Source organism: Mya arenaria, chromosome 4 (genome assembly GCF_026914265.1).
Source record: "Mya arenaria isolate MELC-2E11 chromosome 4, ASM2691426v1".
Classification (NCBI taxonomy): Eukaryota; Metazoa; Mollusca; class Bivalvia; order Myida; family Myidae; genus Mya; species Mya arenaria.
The window spans coordinates 73,593,591-73,614,008 of NC_069125.1; the positions used below are offsets into that span (position 1 = coordinate 73,593,591).

Consider the following 20,418-nt stretch of genomic DNA (forward strand, 5'->3'; position numbering starts at 1 on the left):
TTTTCAGACTGTGGTTTCATTAACTGATGTATATATTTTGCAGGTTTGATGTTTATCGACAGATGTTGGTGTTTTCTGGGTCACTGAAGCCTCTCCTGCCATACATTGCCCTCACTTTCCTCGGGCTGCAAGCAGGGGTGAGTACTCTGCAGAGGATTTTATCTACCACATTGTCATATAAGCTGGGCTCGAAATCTACCACATTGTCATATAAGCTGGGCTCGAAGCAAGACAAATTAGGCAGTTACTGTTAATGTTACTGATAATGTTTTCCGGAGGCTGTAAGAGTGATTTTAGAGGTTTTGCGATGTTGTAAGTCTCAGAAGTTTTGCTGCCATGCTATTCATATTACCCAATAATTTGAAAAAAATCATAAAATGCATAGTTCAAGTTAAATGTATAAAATGTTTGAGGTGAGATTCTAAATTCAGGTTGTTCACATGTCCTTCAACCGTCATCACTTAATAATAAACAAGCCAGAATTCTTACACTAGCGCTTGGCACCAGCATCTGTATAAAATGAAGAAAATGAGCATGTCAGGAAAGTTTACCTGCACAGGGCTGGGCTGGTGATAACATTACCACTGCTTATATACTAGTTTAACTGCAGTTATGATACATTTTAATTATTGTCTTGTTTGAAGGTAGATATGATGAATTCATGTTATAAAGTGACAGAAACCAGAGATGGACCGCACTGTTTGTATTCCAGGTGATGGGGTTCTACTACAAGCAGTTGATGGTATTACCCATACTGTGCTTTGCTGCATGGCCCTGGCTCTCAAAACAAGATCTGTTGGATAAGGTGAGCTTTTTTCAGTAATTGAAAGAATAGAATTTATTGGCAAAAAATAATCTTTACATACGGTAATACATTTTTCAGTTCGTATAATTGTAAAATGATAATTATTTTTTCTGATACTTGTGTCTGTAGGTTCATAATAAAAGTAAATTATATACATTATCATGAGCAACTATAAAATGCCTTAGCAGTATTTTGTTTACTGTCTGATAGCAGAATGATGTATTAAATGAATTGCTTTCTCCCCATCACAATGACCTTCCTCTTGCAGGGCATCATGATACAGTGGAGCGCTTCATGTGTTGCTATGGGCGTGTTCGCCCTCATCCCCACTGGAACTCGGGAACTCCAGTTCAACCTTGTGTAAGTTCTTCCTTTTCTTTTACTGCACTTGAAATGATCTTTTAAGTCCTTGCTTTTGTATACAATTACTGGAAAACTAGATTGATCTAATACATATAAACAATGGCATTTGATATATGTGCATCATGCTCATTAAAAATTGTGATCCTTTTGTGCATGGCATAGGGATTGCTTTGTCCAGTGGCAGCCACATCAAACATCGTTTCCAAACAATTTCTTTTGAAGGACTTGGTGTAGAGACTTATACCTTGGTGGTCATTCCAATATGGTCAATAGGTCGAGGTCATGGTGACCATTTCTAAAAGAATACAGGCACTTTCATTTCTGATCAATAATGTTTAGAGTCTTTAAATTTGGTATGCACATTGGTGACCGCTGTTTAATTTGAGGGCAAAGTTTAAAAGGTCAGTCACCATTTTACTAGAAAAATATGTGAGCTCCCAATAGGTGACTTATTCAGTTTGAAGAATTCTAGTTTCTATCAAAAATCTGAGTTCTAGATGAGTGGGATTTTTTTCTCTCAAAAATGAATACAGTAAGTTTGAACCTGCATTCTTCCTTTTCAGAGTTATTGGTGGTGTTTTAGCAATTATAGTAGCCTTCTATGTCATGAGAAGGTAAGTGAACACCAGCATTTATGTCTATAGTGTGAACAGTGGTCCAAATATTTTGACTGCATTTAAATCACAAAACTGGCTCTGGTAAAATGCTTGCAAGACGATTCAAAATACAAGACTTGTAACAATACTGAAAGTCACATTGCAATTTTACGACTTTTTGCATCAAATTCTTGGCTGTACCGCTGTGTAAAATGCCTATTTGAAAAGCTAATTTAATTTTGCTATGTTAAGAATAATACCATAATTATGCTGAAGTGACACAATAATTTGTTGTATGCTTGCTTGAATGGTTTAATCCTTGAAATGCTTAGCGTGACATTTATATTTGCACATGATAAAGCATAATAAGGAATAAGATTTTTTTATTTCAGTTTTGCAAACAGGCAGTTGGCAAGAAGAAAACAGTTTTTGATATATGGCTTCCAAGTATGTGTTCTATGCATTCATAATAACATTGTTACTTTATGGATTCACAGAATTGTGATATCCTGTTATTATTTTTTATCCCTTGCTGAAACAAAGGTTTCGTGAGGGGGATATTGGGTCAAAAACTAGGTCACTAGGCTAAATTTTGGGTCATGTCTGAAACAAAATGTTGGTATTGATTGGTCAGACATTGTTCAAACTGTGGTCAGAAAGTTCCCATTAATGTAACCTCAGTAGACTTTAAAAGTTGGAATATTTGCCTCGATAAAATCTTGGATTAGGTTGAAACAAAGTCACATGGGGTCAAAAACTAGGTCACTATGTCAAAGCTTATGTAAAAACCTTGTGAACACTCTAGAGGCTTTATATTTATTTGCAATATTTTTGGTCCAATCTTCATGAAACTTCATCAGAATGTTTGCCTTGATGAAATATTTTATATTTTTTTAAACTTGGTTAGGTTACTAGGTCATATATTCAGTTCAATGAAATACAAATTTGAATGCACAATGTACAAAAACCAATATAAAATGTTTTTGAATGGATTGGAAGACAAGTATTTTTATGTTGTTGGGAGATTACTTGTTCTAGATTGTAAAACAGTTTTGTAATATATTTACTAAGGTTAGGGCCTAGACTTCATTGAGAAAATACTAGCTTAGACTAAGCAAGACTTTGCTTGTTTTAATTCACCTGATCACATGCTAGGTCAGAATGTTCATCTTCATTAAATCTGAATCAACTATGTTTCTGGGTCAGGTGCATTCACCACAAACTAGGTCACTTTGCTACATGAAAACAAAACCTTAACACTTCAGGGGCTTCAATGTTGATAAAAAATCATTGAACTTTGATTAAAATGAATGTTTTTAGCTCCACTATTCGAAGAATAAGGAGAGCTATCCTACTCACCCGAGCGTCGGCGTAACCACTTATGTTAAAGTTTGCGTACCACCTCAAATATTTTCAATGTCCATTGACATATGGCTTTGAAACTTTGCACACTTGTTCACCATCATGCCCCCGACCTGTACAGAAGAGGAGGTAACTGTATCAAGTATTTTGACAAAATTATGCCCCTTTTTCGACTTAGAATTTACGTTTAAAGTTTGCGTACCACCTCAAATATTTTAAAGTCCATTGGCATCTGGCTTTGAAACTTCACACACTTGTTCACCATCATGCCCCCAACCTATACACAGGAGGAGGTCACTGTATCGAGCATTTTGACAGCATTATGCCCCTTTTTCGACTTAGAATTTACATTAAAGTTTGCGTACCATCTCAAATATTTTCAATTCAATTTATGTAAATATCTCAGCACATCATGTATTGCATTGAAATCTAATCTAACAGTGATCCATGCATGTTTGCCAAAACTTTTCAATCCATACACCGAAAAGCAGCGGAATAGTCGAATGCGCTGTCTCTGTGACAGCTCTTGTTATGAAATCAAGATCAAGCTAGGTATGCGTAATCCACATTTTGAAAAGATTTTCAAACAAATTGCAAGCCATAAAATGCTTTAATCCCTGAATGTTCAGAGGAATATGTGGACCTATTGTTAAAGAAAAGAACATAGTTTTACATGGAGATGTAATTATAATCTGGTTTTAGTTTATAAGCAACCTATTCAGATTTAGATATATATATATATACAACTACAATTAAATTGAATGTTTATTCTCTTTCAGATATTAATGATGGCATTAGCTATATTTATAATGCGACACACAGCCGCGTTAGCTGCCAATGACAAGAGAACACCTCTTGTCAGTCAAATATTAAGTTGGATTATTTTTAGTAAGTTAATAGTATTTTATCTTTTATCAATTTCCATAAACATGGTTTCTAAAGTTTCTTTGTCTATTTATCAATAATTGTTTATACTGTTCTTGTCAGTGGTTGATTATTGTTTTATAGCTAATGTTATTATCATTGGAGATTGATTATTACAAGTTATGTAACTTCTTATAATTTAATAGTAATAAGTGTTTTCTCCCTGAAATGGTCATGTATTTACCTGTGTATGTGTGTGTTCAGTTCTGGCAATTGTTGAGCCGTTCCTGGTGACGACAGACATCCGGTGCCGCCTGTTCGCTGTGGCCCTCGCTTGGATGGGGCCATACATCCTTCTCGGCATCTCATATCCTTTTTTCAATACACTATACCAGTAGCGGTGCGTCCAGAAAAAGAAACTTGGTCAAATAAATTTGCCAGTAGACTTTTGTTCTATTTTGATTGTTGATAGATATTTGATATACCGGTACCCGGCATCATTCACTTAATAGAGACTATTATAGAGTGTTAGCTATTTTTTTCTTTATTCTCTTTACCAGTTTAATTTTGGAAATCGTTTTTTCTATTCTAGGGTATTATTAGAAATTTCAATCCTTGAAAAAATTGCTCTAACATTATGGAAGGTGTTCACATACATATATGTTCAATGATGCTCAACAATCTCATTTAAAAGTACAACAGACACCAGTTAACATCCACTCCCATCTTGCAGGGACTTACCATCTTTGTAGTCGTACTTAGCTCTTTTAATTTTTTATCTATCAATATTTACTGCCATGCGCATGTGCAGGTCGTCATGCAAATATATTACATACCGAAGGCTATCTGTCAATACAGGCCCAAATACTAATTGTTATTTGCCTATAACTAGGCCTTTCAAGGCCATTTTTTGCATTCCTGCAACAGTTCTTGTTTAAATACAAAAACGTCCCATTGTTAAATGAAATGTCAACTTGGATTAATAAATTCAGTCAACTTAAAGAGTTGACACCTTTTCTTTTATGATAGGTTCACATTATTGAGGAAATATTTATGATGGTAATGTGATATGTTTTCTTTAACTGCTATGTCCACATATGAGGTGATATTCATGGTAATAATGTGCTGGAATCTATACATCTGGATGCTGGTGGAGGCCAGACTTGCCACATCCTACATGGAGCTACCTACTGCTGCAGACACCAGCAAGGCAGCCAGCAGCAAGGCAACACCAGATAACCCAGCCAAAATTGTGAGTAAATTGTGGCTGTTTATGATTGCAATGTATGAGGGTAACTGCAATCATTCATATACACATACTGTGTTACACATATATAAATGATTATAAAATAAGATCCATATAAATTGCTTGGAATGTTTTTAATTTTGGTCTTGCATCATTATGTGACATAGCGTTGTCATTATTAAATTCAGATTTCAACTAACTTTTGGTATTTTTGGACTTCATTATTTAAGTTAAATTATCAAATGTTGTGTTTCAGTTTGATAACAAGGTTTTTTATGATGTTGATATAAAAATTAAAGGTGGGTCTGAGATAAAAACGTTCCTCATGTGGTCCTAAGAAGGAATTTAGAAGCCTGAAGGGGGAAGTTACCCGCATTAGGGGATGAGATGTAAGCCAAAGAGAGTCATTTAGACGAATAAGTGGTTGTGGAACAATGATGAATGCCATATTCAACTCATTAATATTCCACACAAAAAAAAGAAAAAAGAAAGAGGAGCCAGCCATGTTTATAAGAGGCTGGCCAGGCTCTGTGCACATCACAATGTTTAAATGTTTCTCACTGCAACTTATCAACCCAAATGGAGGCTCAGAACTTCATAATTAAATGATGTTTATGTGTTTATAAACTTGAGCGGTGTTTACATTTACAGTTGGAGAGCGTGGACTTTGTGATGCTGTACAATGAGAGTACCAATGGGAAGAGTTTACAGGGAATGGTCCGTGCAGACCTGCGCCGAGTCTTTTATGCTGTATCCTTAGTTATAACATATGGTCAGACATCCTTAGTATATGAGAGAAAAGATCATTTGAAGTTTATTTCAAAAAGTGAATTTATATGAAAACATGTCATCATTTTGTTTAAGCTTATTCATCCCTGTAGAAAATAGTTTTTAATACCTTTGACCTTTGTTAATCACTGTAATTTTACATACATTACATTACTGTCCTTGACCCCCATTCCCAGATAAATCTGATCATTCTCAGCCTTTATGGAACAGGAAATGTAACCAGCGTTAACAGGTTAGAGGCTGCTTTGATTTCATTTGCAGTAATGTTTTGATCTGTAATTTTTTAATTACTGTTATGATCAAGGTTTACAAGATTTCTCATTGTGCTATAGAAAAGGACTGTAGAAACTGTGAACCACTGCCTTTACCTGTCATTTGCCTCTTGATCATCTGGGAAACAAGACCCAGTGTTGGAATTCTGAGTGAGAGGCTTACAGTGCTCTGGTTCCATCTTATTTGTTTGAATTGTCATTGTTTGCTTTATTGTTTAATCTAGTTAGATGATTTATATACTTCCCTTAGAAATAAGGCTCTGTACCCGTGCATATGAAATGTCATAGTTTTTATCTTATTTAGTCATTTATGTACTTCCCTAAAAAAAGGCTGTATACCCCTGTTATAATCCTTTCAATAATTTTACATTCAGGAAATACTCAATACAAGAGATAACATTTGTTTAGAACAGTAACGGGTAATAATTTTACCATTGGTCACAACTGGTGACACAAAGTGTAAAGCTTTTCTTTATATTTTTTTATATAAGTTTTAAATAAAACAAACATTTCTGTGACTTGGTGTAGCCTGGACAGGTGATAAGAAAAGAAAAAGTGCATGACCTGTGTGTGTTTATTATGGGGGAAAGAAGGGCTTATATAATTATATTCCAGATGAATTCCCCTGTAATCAAAACAAGCGTTCACCATTCCAGATAATATCAGCTTTGTCTTTTTCAGTTTTGACCCCAACGAAACATTCTGTTTTTTAACTCATGAAATGCCAGCATATGAGGGCATGTTTATTGGGATAAAGGTAGACAGGATATATCATACAAGTTTTAGATTCATTTTCACGTGACGCTCACTGTCATGTCTGACTACAATCTGATAAAACCTTCCTGAACATATCAATAAAATTTTCTTTGCAACAATACATCATACTACAATATATCATATCAATGGCCTCACTTCAAAATGCTGAAGCTGCATTTTCTTCTGTTCAGGGGTTTTTACTTCGCTAAAATCATAATGGCAAGCTGCATCTAATTGCAAAATGCCAAGTAATTAATCCAATGAGAATATGGTGTTGTATCTTGTGATCAAAAGGTGAGCAATAATTGGACATCACACAGAGAAGCAGAAATGCCAGACCTACAGAAATTGTTACTACAAAAATTGTAATTTTGGCATTTTGTAAAAAAACTGTGCGATCAAATTTCCTACAGTAGATTAAATACTTAAAATGTTGCTACTGAAAACATGGGATTATGTAGCTTTGGCATTTGGAAGTGAGACCATCAATATGACATTGATCACATCATGGTTTCATTCAATACAATTGACATTTTCTTGTCTAATAGAGTTTAATTGAAGGTTTGTCAAAATTGTAGGTGGACAGATTCTCATGTTGTAAAATGTGTTAGTCTTCAATTATGCATATTTCACCTCTTATTGCATTAACTAAGCAGGAATCTGGGCCATTCAAGAACTCGTCTGCATATTTCTTGTATCATGAACTGGGCCATTCTAGAACTGGTCTGCATATTGCATATATTTTGAACTTGGCCATTCAAGAAATCGTCTGCATGACACACATATCATGAACTTGGCCATTCTAGAACTGGTCTGCATGACACATATATCATGAACTAGGCTATTCATAAACTGGTCTGCATGAAACATATATCATGAAGTAGGCCATTTAAGAACTTGTCTGCATGACATCGTGAACTGGGCCATTCAATAACTGGTCTGCAAATTGCATGTATCATGAACTTGGCCATTCATGAACTGGTCTGCATGACACATATATCATGAACTGGGCCATTTATGAACTGGTCTGCATGACACATATATCATGAACTGGGCCATTCAAGTACTGGTCTGCATGACACATATATCATGAACTTGGCCATTCTAGAACTGGTATAGTGGTGCAGATTTCATGAATCTGGGCCATTCTAGAACTGGTATAGTGGTGCAGATTTCATGAACTGGGCCATTCTAGAGCTGGTATAGTGGTGCAGATTTCATGAACTGGGCCATTCTAGAACTGGTATAGTGGTGCAGATTTCATGAACTGGGCCATTCTAGAGCTGGTATAGTGGTGCAGATTTCATGAATCTGGGCCATTCTAGAACTGGTAGACATGGTGCATGTTTCATGAACGTTTCATTCTAGATCCTGTCTGAAAGGTACATGTATCATGAACTTGGTTTTCTAATCATGAACTAGGCCATTCTAGTACTGGTATGGTGGTGCATGTTTCATGAACTGGGCCATTCTAGAACTGGTCTATGTAGCTCATTTATCATAAACTGGGCCATTCTAGAACTGACCTGCTTGGTTCACATATCATGAACTGGGCCATTCTAGAACTGGTCTGAGTAGTTCACTTATCATGAACTGGGTCATTCTAGAACTGGTCTGAATGGTGCATACATCATGAACTGGGCCATTCTAGAACTGGCCTGCTTGGTTCACATATCATGAACATGGCCATTCTAGAACTTGTCTGCATGGTTCAAGAATCATGAACTGTACGTTTATAGGGAAATATAATTAACTTCCACAACTGAGTTCTGTTGAATTTATTTAAGTTGAAAGTGTACCCCGGTATATCATATCTTATGGAATAGACATTGAATTGCCCATATTTCTTAGTGGAAAGTATAATCAATTCTGCATCAATTATTTATACAGCTATTAACATGACAAGGCCTTTCCTTTTAAACATTCTATTGTATGGTGAGGGTTCAATATCATAAATGAGAATGTCATTGACATGAGTTTTCTGCTTACTGGCATTTAAATAAAGCGAATCAATTCTGTATATCAGGCACGAATGGAATCAATGCCATTTTTGTTATAGCATTTTGTTTGTTTTTCTATTATCCACAGATATATGTGGTAGCGTCACATTTATAAACAGTCAGTAATTAGTACTCACCATTCTTTTGTAAGGCTATGATAATTTCATATTTGCAGGAAATGATCTAAAAGCTCAGATCATAATTTATCTGTTTAAGAATGTATACTCAAGAGTGTATATTAGGAGATGGCAAAACAGTATGCTTTTTTCCGCATAAAGCATTGCATTGCATAACTTTACCAACTGCAATAAGTAAATGTAAAGTTCAAAACTCCCTATTAACCAGGGTTCAGTGGTTTAAGTTTACTTTTCATATTGTTTATAAATAGCTTTGCTGGCTAGTTTTTAGTTCAGTTTAGTTAGTATAATTTGCGTACACATTCACATATGTTCAGCATTTGTGTTGTAAGAAATATAGTGATCTCCATTAAGTTTCAAACATGTTGCATGCAATGATATATATTATTAAGATTAAAAAAACGGCTCATGCACTCATTTTTCTACAGACAGATGTATACTCAAACAGTTAAAATAATATTGGAGGATTGTTTTGCAGAAAATACAGTGCTAGTTTGTGTTCTATTGCATGGAAGGTGTTGGTCTGTCTGGAGAACACTACATTGAGACACAAGCACAACCATGTAATCTTTATCTATGTACTAACAAGACTGTGCACGCCCTATGTTTTTCAGTTTTGACCCCGCAGCTGTTTTCTGCTTCCTAACTATTTCTGACCCTCCAACTATGGGGATTTTCATTGTTCTCAAGGTAGGTCACTTGTAATAATGTGCTCCGGCTTAGGCCTCAAACTGATATGGACAACAATTGCATCCGACAGAGTATTGTCAAATAAAGCATGCAGTGACTGGAGTACTCATGCATTTGCCATTCTTTATTATTGAAATTTTGTGTGGCTTTTTTTTAACAAGTTAAACAATGTCTTATGTCGTATTATGTTAATGCACACTATTTTTTACATTAATATTGTATTGACTTGTTCTGCTTAAACTGCACCAGGGCATAGTAGCTTGTGTATAAAATTACTGCTTGCAAAAAAAGTATTGACTAAAAAGAGACTAAATCTACCAGTGTATGCCGCGTTTGATGGTCATAATATATGTAAATTTTTAATCATAGTCTGCAATGTGCTTTTGATAATATAATTATACTGTATATTTGCAAGGTCAATGTATATAGATCATCTTGTATAGTCTTAGTATCACAGCGTAATATTATTGCAGTAGCAGTATTTCTAATTTTACATTAAACTTTAATTTCAAATATCTTTTTCAATTTCTATTAATACATTGATTGTACTCGCCATGACAGATGTTAACTGATATGTTTACTGCTTTATGGTGCTATAGATAGCGACGCCTTTCATCTACGTGATGTGTGCTATGGTGACGGTGGGGCTGGTCACCCGAGTTCCCATGAAGTCATACAGTCTCCTTTTCCTTCTCATGGGCGACTTCATAGCCATGGTAAGATCGTCAACAATTGTATTAAGAAATATTTGACCAACTAACTCAATCATTCATTTATTTTATGCAGATTTTAACACAAGAAAAATGTAAACTCTACCAATTTCACAAATAAGATAAGTTTTGGTTTATTTATCTTCATTGGTGCTGTATTTTATATTTTTTTGCAAATTACACAATCTTTTTTAATGCATACTGAAAGCAAGTCCAGTGCTAGACATGATTATACCCCTGACAAATGAAGTTTGAAGGGGGTATATTGGTGTCACCCTGTGGTCGGTCCGTCGGTTTGTTGGTCGGTCCGTCGGTTTGTTGGTTGGTCCGTTGCAATTTCCTTGTCCGGAGCATAACTTAAAAACTACTGAATGGAATTGGATTAAACTTCATACAATGATAGAGCATAATGAGAGGAAGTGCAGTGTACAATAACCATAACTCTATTCTTGCTTATTACTGAGTTATTGCTCATTGTTACTTTTTTTTGTCCGGAGTATAACTTGAAAAGTACTGGATGGAATTCATTGAAACTTCATACAATAGTAAAGTACAGTGAGAGGAAGTGCAGTATTTAAGAACCATAACTCTACTTCAGCTTATTACTGAGTTATTGCCCTTTATTTGTTTTTTTGCTGTCAATTTTTTTTCCAGACATTAACTTGCAAACTACTAGATGGAATTTATTACAACTTCATACAAAGGTAAAGCACAATGAGAGGAAGTGCAGTGCACAAGAACCATAACTCAATTTCAGCTTATTACAGAGTTACTGCCCTTTGTTACTTTTTTCTTGTCCGGATCATAACTTGAATGCTATTGGATGGAATTTAATAAAACTTCATACATTGATAGATCATAATGAAAGGGAGTGCAGTGTACAGGAACTGCAATTCTCTTTCAGCTAATTACAGAGTTACTGCCCTTTGTTACTTTTTTCTTTTCGGGAGCATCACTTGAAACTATTGGATGGAATTTAATAAATCTTCATACAGTGATAGATCATAATGAGAGGAAGTGTAGTGTACAGGAACCGCAATTCTATTTCAGCTAATTACAGAGTTACTGCCCTTTGTTACTTTTTCTTGTCCGGAGCATAACTTGAAAAGTATTGGATGGAATTTAATAAAACTTCATACAGTGATAGATCATAATGAGAGGGAGTGCAGTGTACAGGAACCGCAATTCTATTACAGCTAATTACAGAGTAACTGCCCTTTGTTACTTTTTCTTGTCCGGAGCATAACTTGAAAACTATTGGATAGAATTTAATAAACTTCATACAGTGATAGATCATAATGAGAGGGAGTGCAGCGTACAGGAACAGCAATTCCATTTCAGCTAATTGCAGAGTTACTGCCCTTTGTTACTTTTTTCTTGTCCGGAGCATAACTTGAAAAGTATTGGATGGAATTTAATCAAACTTCATACAGTGATAGATCATAATGAGAGGGAGTGCAGTGTACAGGAACCGCAATTCTATTTCAGCTAAGTACAGAGTAACTGCCCTTTATTACTTTTTCTTGTCTGGAGCATAACTTGAAAACTATTGGATGGTATTTAATATATCTTCATACAGTGATAGATCATATTGAGAGGAAGTGTAGTGTATAGGAACAGCAATTCTATTTCTGCCAATTACAAAGTTATTGCTCTTTGTTACTTTTTTCTTGTCCGGAGCATAACTTGAAAACTACCGGATGGAATGTTATAAAACTTTACACAATGGTACAGCACAATGAGAAGGTGTTCAGTTTACATTACATTAATCACTACACTTTTTTTAGCAAATTACAGAGTTATTGCCTTTTTCTGTGGGTTTTTTTTTTGTCAAACTTTTGCCCGGACAGTAACTTGAAAACTACTAGATGGAATAGCATTAAACTTCATACAATGATAAATCATATTGAGAGGCGGTGTACGGGGGTATTAATCACCTTCAGTGATAGCTCTAGTTTGTACTAATGTAAACATAAATTCAAATCATGCGATGTATTATGTCAATGTCTTTGCGGTTTGCAACATTACAGATGTTTACATACTAACTGCTGAGCTTCAACTTTATATCAATATATATATATACAATTAGTGATGAAACGATAATCGAGTACAATCGATTAATCGTCGCTGACAATGCTATGTCGGCGGCAATCGATAGTGGTTGCCCAAAATCGATGTCGCTAATGCTACTTCCGGTAACTACGTATTTTTTGTTGTGGTAAATGTCCAATTAATGTCAAAAAAAATTTCCGGTAAATTTTCGTTGAAGTCATTTTAACGTGAGAGGTCACTCTCTTACACAAATACGGTGCATGTAAAAACTCTCCACAAATCACAAATTGTTTTTAATTGTTTTTTATATAAATCATAAAACCTTCTTCTATAACCTGTCTCTATGGTGTAGTGGGTCTGGTCTTACGGGTGATCCCGGCTGGATGAATTATGTTTTTAAAACCTTTTTTAGCATCGTTAGTAATTCATTAATTTACTTTTTTATGAAAGTTTTACCAAATTAAGATTTTCTAATGAAATTTTCAATATAACAGTTTATTGAATGTTCACAAATATTTAATATGCTTTTACATGGATAAAATGCTAAGATAACTTACTTGATGCGGTGTGCATCATTTTGCAATTAATGTGCAATTATTAGTATTTGTTGTGTTGTTATGTTGTTTCGTTGAGTTATAAAAGATAGCAATTGGAGTCCCATTTTCAAACACTATATACATTCAAAACTGATATTTTGATTAATTGATTGTTTCCCTGTGTGTATTTCAGCAATTCTTTATGTTTGTGACGGACGAGGGCCCGTGGGACCATGTAGGGGCAACAGTGTCACACTACGTTATCTTCCAGATCATCCACATGGTGCTCATGATCTTTTACGGCTTCTCCTATCTCCTAACATCCTGCAGCATCTGCTGCTTCAACCAGCGACAGACCAGCCAGCGCACGTGATCACTTGTGCAGACCAGCCAGCGCACGTGATCACTGGTACCGACCAGGCAGCGCACGTGATCACTGGGACACAGTGACCATCTATTTAACCAGCAATCACTTATACTTCAGCTGTACATTCAGTCAAGTGGGAGACAGCTCTGAGAGCAGATACATTCTCATGGAAGGGTGACTCATATTTGAGATGTTTCCAGGGTGTTACTTAAAGCCATATGTTTTCTATGTTTTATCGTAACATTCATCATCCATATACGGTAATGTTGTTAACTTCATCCTTGTAATCTTTCAAATCTACTCTGTAAGTTTCATGTACATTTGAACTGCAGTAATTCTTACAAATGTTGAGACTACTATGCTTATTTGTTTCAGGTAATAGCTCGTATATCAGCACATAATAAAAAAAATCACCTTTAAAAGTGAACCACAATGCTGTTAACCACTTTGTTAACTTTAAAAAAAGTTGGCCTTGAAAGTGTCTTGCACTTAATTACACTACCACCATTATAATGTATGGTTATACATTCCAAACTGACCATTTTTTGCTATTATGATATCTGTACATGCATTGTAAAGACAGCAAAACCATCTTGTTACATGTACATTGTAGATGAAGATGTTATAATATGTAACCTTCCTGTTTTGTGATGACAGTCATGTATTGACCACCTTTACTTCTTACTGTATTGCAAACTCAATAATGCAGACCTCAGCTCCAAGTCATTCTTTGTTCCCCTGTTTAATATTGTCATCATTGTTTTAATAAATTTAGTGTTTTCCAAAAAATAATCTATAGCTGCCAATGCTAACATGGCCTATATTTACTTACTTATGTATATTAAAAACATGCCCTTAACTTACTTATTATGTAATAAACATGACCTAATGACCTAATCTAAGGTTAAGATGGGTCTTAATGCTTTCTTATGTTACCATTGAATGTTAATATTTGAGTTTTTAACTTCTCTTTTGTACCTTGCTGTGTCTACTGTAGTAACACTTATCTCTAGATGCAAATTGTTTGTCTGTCAGCCTTTATGTGCCTTTTAGCATCCTTATATTGTCTCTAAATGTATGAGCATTTATTCTTAATGTAACTTTTCCAATTTGGGAAATTAAACATGTTCTTTTTTGTACAAAACATATAACATATTATGCTAAAATAAGCATTACTTTAGTTATGCACAAGTTATACAACACAGTTTATTTCTGTTTGATAATCATACCTATATCTCGTGTATTTGTTTTACATTCCATGATATGCTTGTTATTTATTTACAATGAAGCTTATGTATGCATGTGTCCTTCCAGGGACAATGTAGTTGATGCTATGTGTTATTCCAGGGATAATGTAGTTGATGCTATGTGTCCTTCCAGGAACAATGTAGTTAATGCTATGTGTCCTTTGAGGGACAATGTAGTTGATGCTATGTGTCCTTCTAGGGGCAATGTAGTTGATGCTATGTGTCCTTCCAGGAACAATGTAGTTGATGCTATGTGTCCTTCTAGGGACAATGTAGTTGATGCTATGTGTTCTTCTAGGGGCAATGTAGTTGATGCTATGTGTCCTTCTAGGGGCAATGTAGTTGATGCTATGTGTCCTTCCAGGGGCAATGTAGTTGATGCTATGTGTCCTTCCAGCTACAATGTAGTTGATGCTATGTGTACTTCCAGGGACAATGTATTTGATGCTATGTGTACTTCCAGGGACAGTGTAGTTGATGATATGTGTATATGGACAATGCAGTTGATGATATTCAAATGTAGTTCTCCATTTTTTTGTAACTAATGCCATAATTATGCTAGTTCTGTCTCATTTCCAACTTTATACGGTGTCCAAATAATAATTTTAAATAATAAAGTGTTGCCAGATTTAAATAATGTTTGGTACACATGTTAATCATGATAAAATTCATGTGAAGTTTGTTTTTGGTTTGAAACCACCAATTTTCTAAGGAGTTGTGTACCTTTTCATATTTTCAACATTTGCAAAAAAGGTGAATAGGACGGAATAAATATTTTTAGTACACATGTTAACACCATTAAATACATTTGAATTATTACTTTGTTTACAAACTACCGATTTCTGACAGAGTTATGGCCCTTTCTAAAATTTGGTGTCCTGGTGATATTTTGTCACAGGTACATGTACAGTGGTCTTCACTACTTTGATATTAACTGAACAAAACCATTACGTTTGTGCAAATAATGAATTCTGTCTGTAACTATGGGTTGATGTGATTTGAATGATGCCTTACTTTTTTCTTTTTTTTTTAATTATAGAATATGAGTATATATCCTGCAACTATTGTTTTCTATCTGTAACTAAAGGTTAAAGTGGTTCAAATGTTGTACTTTAAGTTTAAGTGTATTTATTTTTACAATGTTTGTGAAACAAGTTATTGCAATTGACGTTAATCACACTCTTTGGCCAGATGTTGCACGAGAGTGTGGTTTTGTGTTGTGGGGGAACCGGAGTACCCGGAGTAAACCCAATTGTCCGCCTTGGTGACCACAAACCAAACTCACATGCACCCAAGCCGGGAATCAAACCCAGGTCGCCAAGGTGAGAAGCGAGTGCACTAACCACTGTGCCAACCTAATGTTGTACTTGCATGCACTTGTATGTCATTAGAGCATTGACCAGCCTTGGTGTACACATAGTATTATTATATGTTGTTAATTTATTACACACTAATGCACATAGTTGTTCCATTTATTAGTGGTTGTTCCATGATTTGCTCAGTTAAGTGTTATTTTATTTGCCTTATTAATGATTTACCTCTACTTTACACTTTAATTTAATCTCCATCAATGCAATTGTTGTGCCTCATACTTCATTAGAATTGGCAGTCATTCTAGTAATTTGGTAGTACTCGTATGAAAGAATATAAAATTCACACAGGAAATTTACATAATTGAAAATTGTCCAATGATGTGTTCTTTGACAGTGTGGAATGTTTGTGTTGCAAGTGTTTATATCAATGTTTGCATTTTATTTTCACCTATATTAACTAATGAACAAAGATCTAGAGTTGTCTAGGTCCCAAAGTTGTCTAAGTTCTTAAGTCATCATTTTTTTCCGGGTGCATTTTTCCTTCATGGAAATTCTTTAAATTTGAACAGCTTTTGGGTGAATTGTTAATCTTTCTTCTTCTACAAGTAAACCTTGTTCAAAGTAGGCTTGGGTGAAAGTGATTTTCGTGCACATGGCCATGATAACGCCTATTTTGCAGAACTTCTTGTAATGATGTCTAGTTCATAGTTGCTCCACATATGACTATGACTGTAAATATCTTCTGTGATGTTAAAGTGACACCCTTATTCAAAATCAATACATACACATGTATAACTAACATCATTTTCGACTGATAAACCTTTAAATACTTACTAAATGATGCATTAATGGAAAATATGAATTGCTGATAACAACTTTATAACGGTGTTACTGTATTCAATAGCTGAAAACGCAAAAATATTAAATGATTGGTGAATGCTAAAAGATTTACAGTAATCTTCTTTAGTCTCATAAGGTAGAAATACCGTGTTTTATGCTCATTTCTTTCAATTTAAACTGGGTATCCTTCATAAGAACCATTGTTTTCGACATTCATTCATCTTTTTTGGAATATTAAAACAATATTAATAATGGTGGTAAATCCTATCTGGGAGTTATTAAAGAGTGTATCTTTAGTATTTAAGAAATTTCTATGTTGACCACTTTTGGTACAGCTGAGGACAAAGGATACATTTATATTATTCAGTTTGTAGATTTATTACAAAGGTTGGATGTGATTGGCCATTTAGGACATCTGATCCTTTGGACCTTGATATAAATGTTAAAAATACATCTCTGGGTTTTATTACTATTATACAGTTTTATAGTAAAGTTTATACAGTGTATGTTTTTTGTTGTGATATATAAGAATTAATTATGAAAACACTAGTATATATTTTATTACAAATGTAAAATATTAAAATTTTTATTTTATGATAATTATGTATAAATTGTATTTTTGTGTAACTTTCTAGGTATATTACAATTCAATTCAGGGAGGGTGTTTCAAACAGCATGCTTTCCAATCATGAACAATAATAATAATAAATCATTCTATTTCCAAGATATTTAGACTGTTTCATTCAAAACTGTTTTAAATCAGTTAAATAAGATATTATATTTATATGTTATTAGTATTGCTTAATATAGAACGATTATGTTTAATATTAATTAGACAAGTTATTGATAATATGCTCTCAACTTTTAAACCAGGACTGCTATCATTTTGAGGTTAGATATAATATTGTCTTTTTATTAATATAATATTGTCTTTTTATTACAAATCGTAAGTATTTAACCACTTTCCTGGTGTTTGAAGTGTGTACACATTGTTTGAATGTTTTATGGTTCTTTGTTTTAAATATCAAACTTTTCTGAGGCTTTACAATATATTTTTGTCATTCATGCATAGTGTCAAACTTTAAATTTGTTATACCAGGTACTCATGAACTGACTGATGTTCTACTTGAGAAGAAGTTTTGAACGGCTTACCTATCTGTTTTATTTGGCTATTAATGGATGGTTATATTGCATTGTTTTCATGTTTTTCCCAATAATGATTGTTAATTTTACATTGCTATGATACTCAGAATTATTGCCTTTGCATTCATCCATATGTTGTCTCAGCCAGTTTGCTGTGTCGTTTTGTTTCACCCTATTGATATATAATCATTATTGTACTATCAGACCTCAAGATAGGCACGTGTTATTAATTCCTGAATGTTTGGGAAAATAACAACACAAGTTTGACTGAAATGTAAACAACTTTAAACCTGTACTACTTAAACATAATTTAACCACTCGATAAATGGTTATGCTGCCTTAAAGAAAATGTATGCTTAAATGATATTAGCACCATGTAATTATGTATGCAAAGACCATTTGCAACAATATACATGTTCAAACTACACATATTTACAGAGCATTCTGAAAAGGAGCTAATTGTTTTAACATTGGCATAACTACATATTGTACTTCTATTTGAACGCTTTTCTGGAGCTCTAAATGAATTTGTTAGTCATCATCTTTCACATTTCATATATTTCTTATTTCATGAGTATATGTTTAATGTGAACGTTATATCATTTTTAAGAAAGATACTTGAAGATCCACTGTGTTTCTATTTATTATCGAAGAATCAGTTAAATATAATTTGTGTTGATTTTTGGTTGAAACTCATCCTCAGCACCCCCAGCGTATTCATAATGTATATGATATCATGTTGTGAATATGCTTGGGTGCCCAGAGTGTTGAAACTGAAACAATGTACAGCTGTATGTGAGGAAAAAAGCATTGTTAGTAAATTCTTAAGTGAAAATTTATTATTTACATAATGTATTTATTGTATTATTTTTATTGATTTGTAATAAATATTGAACAATATGTTGTTGAATTGAATCTTTATTTCCTCCAATACATGAAGAGTTAAACATAAATTTACATAGTTATGATTTATATAATGTACATGCATGCAAGTGCACACACAGTCTAATACTAAATGTGCAGAAAATGTATATGTCTAAAACATAATACTATTATTAGACATATCAAGAATAGCTCTATTTGACAAACCCGATACAATATTAAAAACCCTTTTTAAAAGAATTTAATCTGTAAACGGGTGATAAGGCAAAACACACACACTTCTTGTAGTTTACCTAGCTCGAAAACGAACACCTAGATAACCAAGGCGTGTTCCACTATATAGGTAATTATACACTTACAACATAATAGCAATAAAAGTGCTACACTTCGTGACATGGAACAATCTACATATTATTTTTGCAACACATATATATATATATATATATATATATATATATATATATATATATATATATATATATATATATATATATATATATATATATATATATATATATATACTTTCCATTTCATAATTTTCATTTGTAGCCGTGGCTATACCTAATATGTTTTTGCATTGGCTTTTCAAAGTTTGCTCTGACAGATCGATGAAACTTAGATATCCTTTTTGCATAATTATTTGGTCCCATAGCTTTTCTCTAAGTTCGACCAAATTTGGACAAAAGCAAGAGTTTATGTATGATGTATTTTTATGGTGAGAATTGCATATGTCACATAATTGAGGGATCGTTCGCCCGAGTGCATCAATTGGGCGTAGTAAATGTCTATTCAGGGATAGTAATCTGGGATTTTTTCTCGCCGCCATCCACAGCTCTGAGGCAGTATTTTCCCCTAGTAGATGCGCAGGTATGCACTCCTTGTAGGACAATCGTTGAAATTGCTGTCTACATGTTGGATTAATAACTTTGAGTTCAATAATTTTCTTTCACATGCATTTCGGTGGAGAATTTCCGTTGTGGATATAGTCCCACAGTATGTCCTGAAGTCTGTATTTTTGTTAAGATTCTATGTATATCGGGCACAAGCCCCATTGACTGGTTATCTAAATTGTAATAGCTCACAAGTCTGTAGTTAAAACATGTCTAGCCATGTATTTGTTTGACAGCCGACACAGTTACCCAAATAACTGAAGCTTCTTCACGTCTATTAATGTTTCAGCAGATACAGTACCATGTGCACCTAATGCGAAGTCTGTATTTGTAGATTTGTTTAGGCCCTGAATTATTTTGATACAGAATCTATGGGACTTTTCAATTTTTAATAAGTCGGTTGTTGACATTGTCCAAAATCCACAGCGATACATACTTTTTGAATAACAGTGGAATTGTGTATAGTCGACGATGTCAACGGTTTGAGTTTACCAGGGTATAACCCGCTATTGCATATGTTTAAAAAGGTGTCCCGCATTTTTACACAAGCGTCGTCAA

The 20,418-nt window shown here is 34.1% G+C and overlaps 1 protein-coding gene across 2 annotated transcripts in view; it reads left to right on the forward strand.

The window, feature by feature from the left end:
* LOC128231339 (GPI ethanolamine phosphate transferase 1-like) overlaps nt 1-18,988 on the forward strand; it is a 46,087-nt gene extending 27,099 nt beyond the window's left edge. The window contains exons 15-27 of one of the 2 annotated variants that reach the window (XM_052944015.1): nt 44-137; nt 713-805; nt 1,074-1,165; nt 1,732-1,782; nt 2,157-2,211; nt 3,906-4,014; nt 4,255-4,356; nt 5,085-5,242; nt 5,888-5,986; nt 6,202-6,257; nt 6,979-7,054; nt 10,480-10,596; nt 13,372-18,988. In XM_052944015.1, the coding sequence (XP_052799975.1) occupies nt 44-137; nt 713-805; nt 1,074-1,165; nt 1,732-1,782; nt 2,157-2,211; nt 3,906-4,014; nt 4,255-4,356; nt 5,085-5,242; nt 5,888-5,986; nt 6,202-6,257; nt 6,979-7,054; nt 10,480-10,596; nt 13,372-13,551 (1,282 nt within the window). In that variant the 3' untranslated portion in view covers nt 13,552-18,988. Of the gene's footprint in view, nt 1-43; nt 138-712; nt 806-1,073; nt 1,166-1,731; nt 1,783-2,156; nt 2,212-3,905; nt 4,015-4,254; nt 4,357-5,084; nt 5,243-5,887; nt 5,987-6,201; nt 6,258-6,978; nt 7,055-9,804; nt 9,881-10,479; nt 10,597-13,371 lie in introns of both variants that reach the window. The other variant, XM_052944014.1, reaches the window with a different exon arrangement.
* The last annotated feature ends 1,430 nt before the right edge of the window (nt 18,989-20,418 follow it).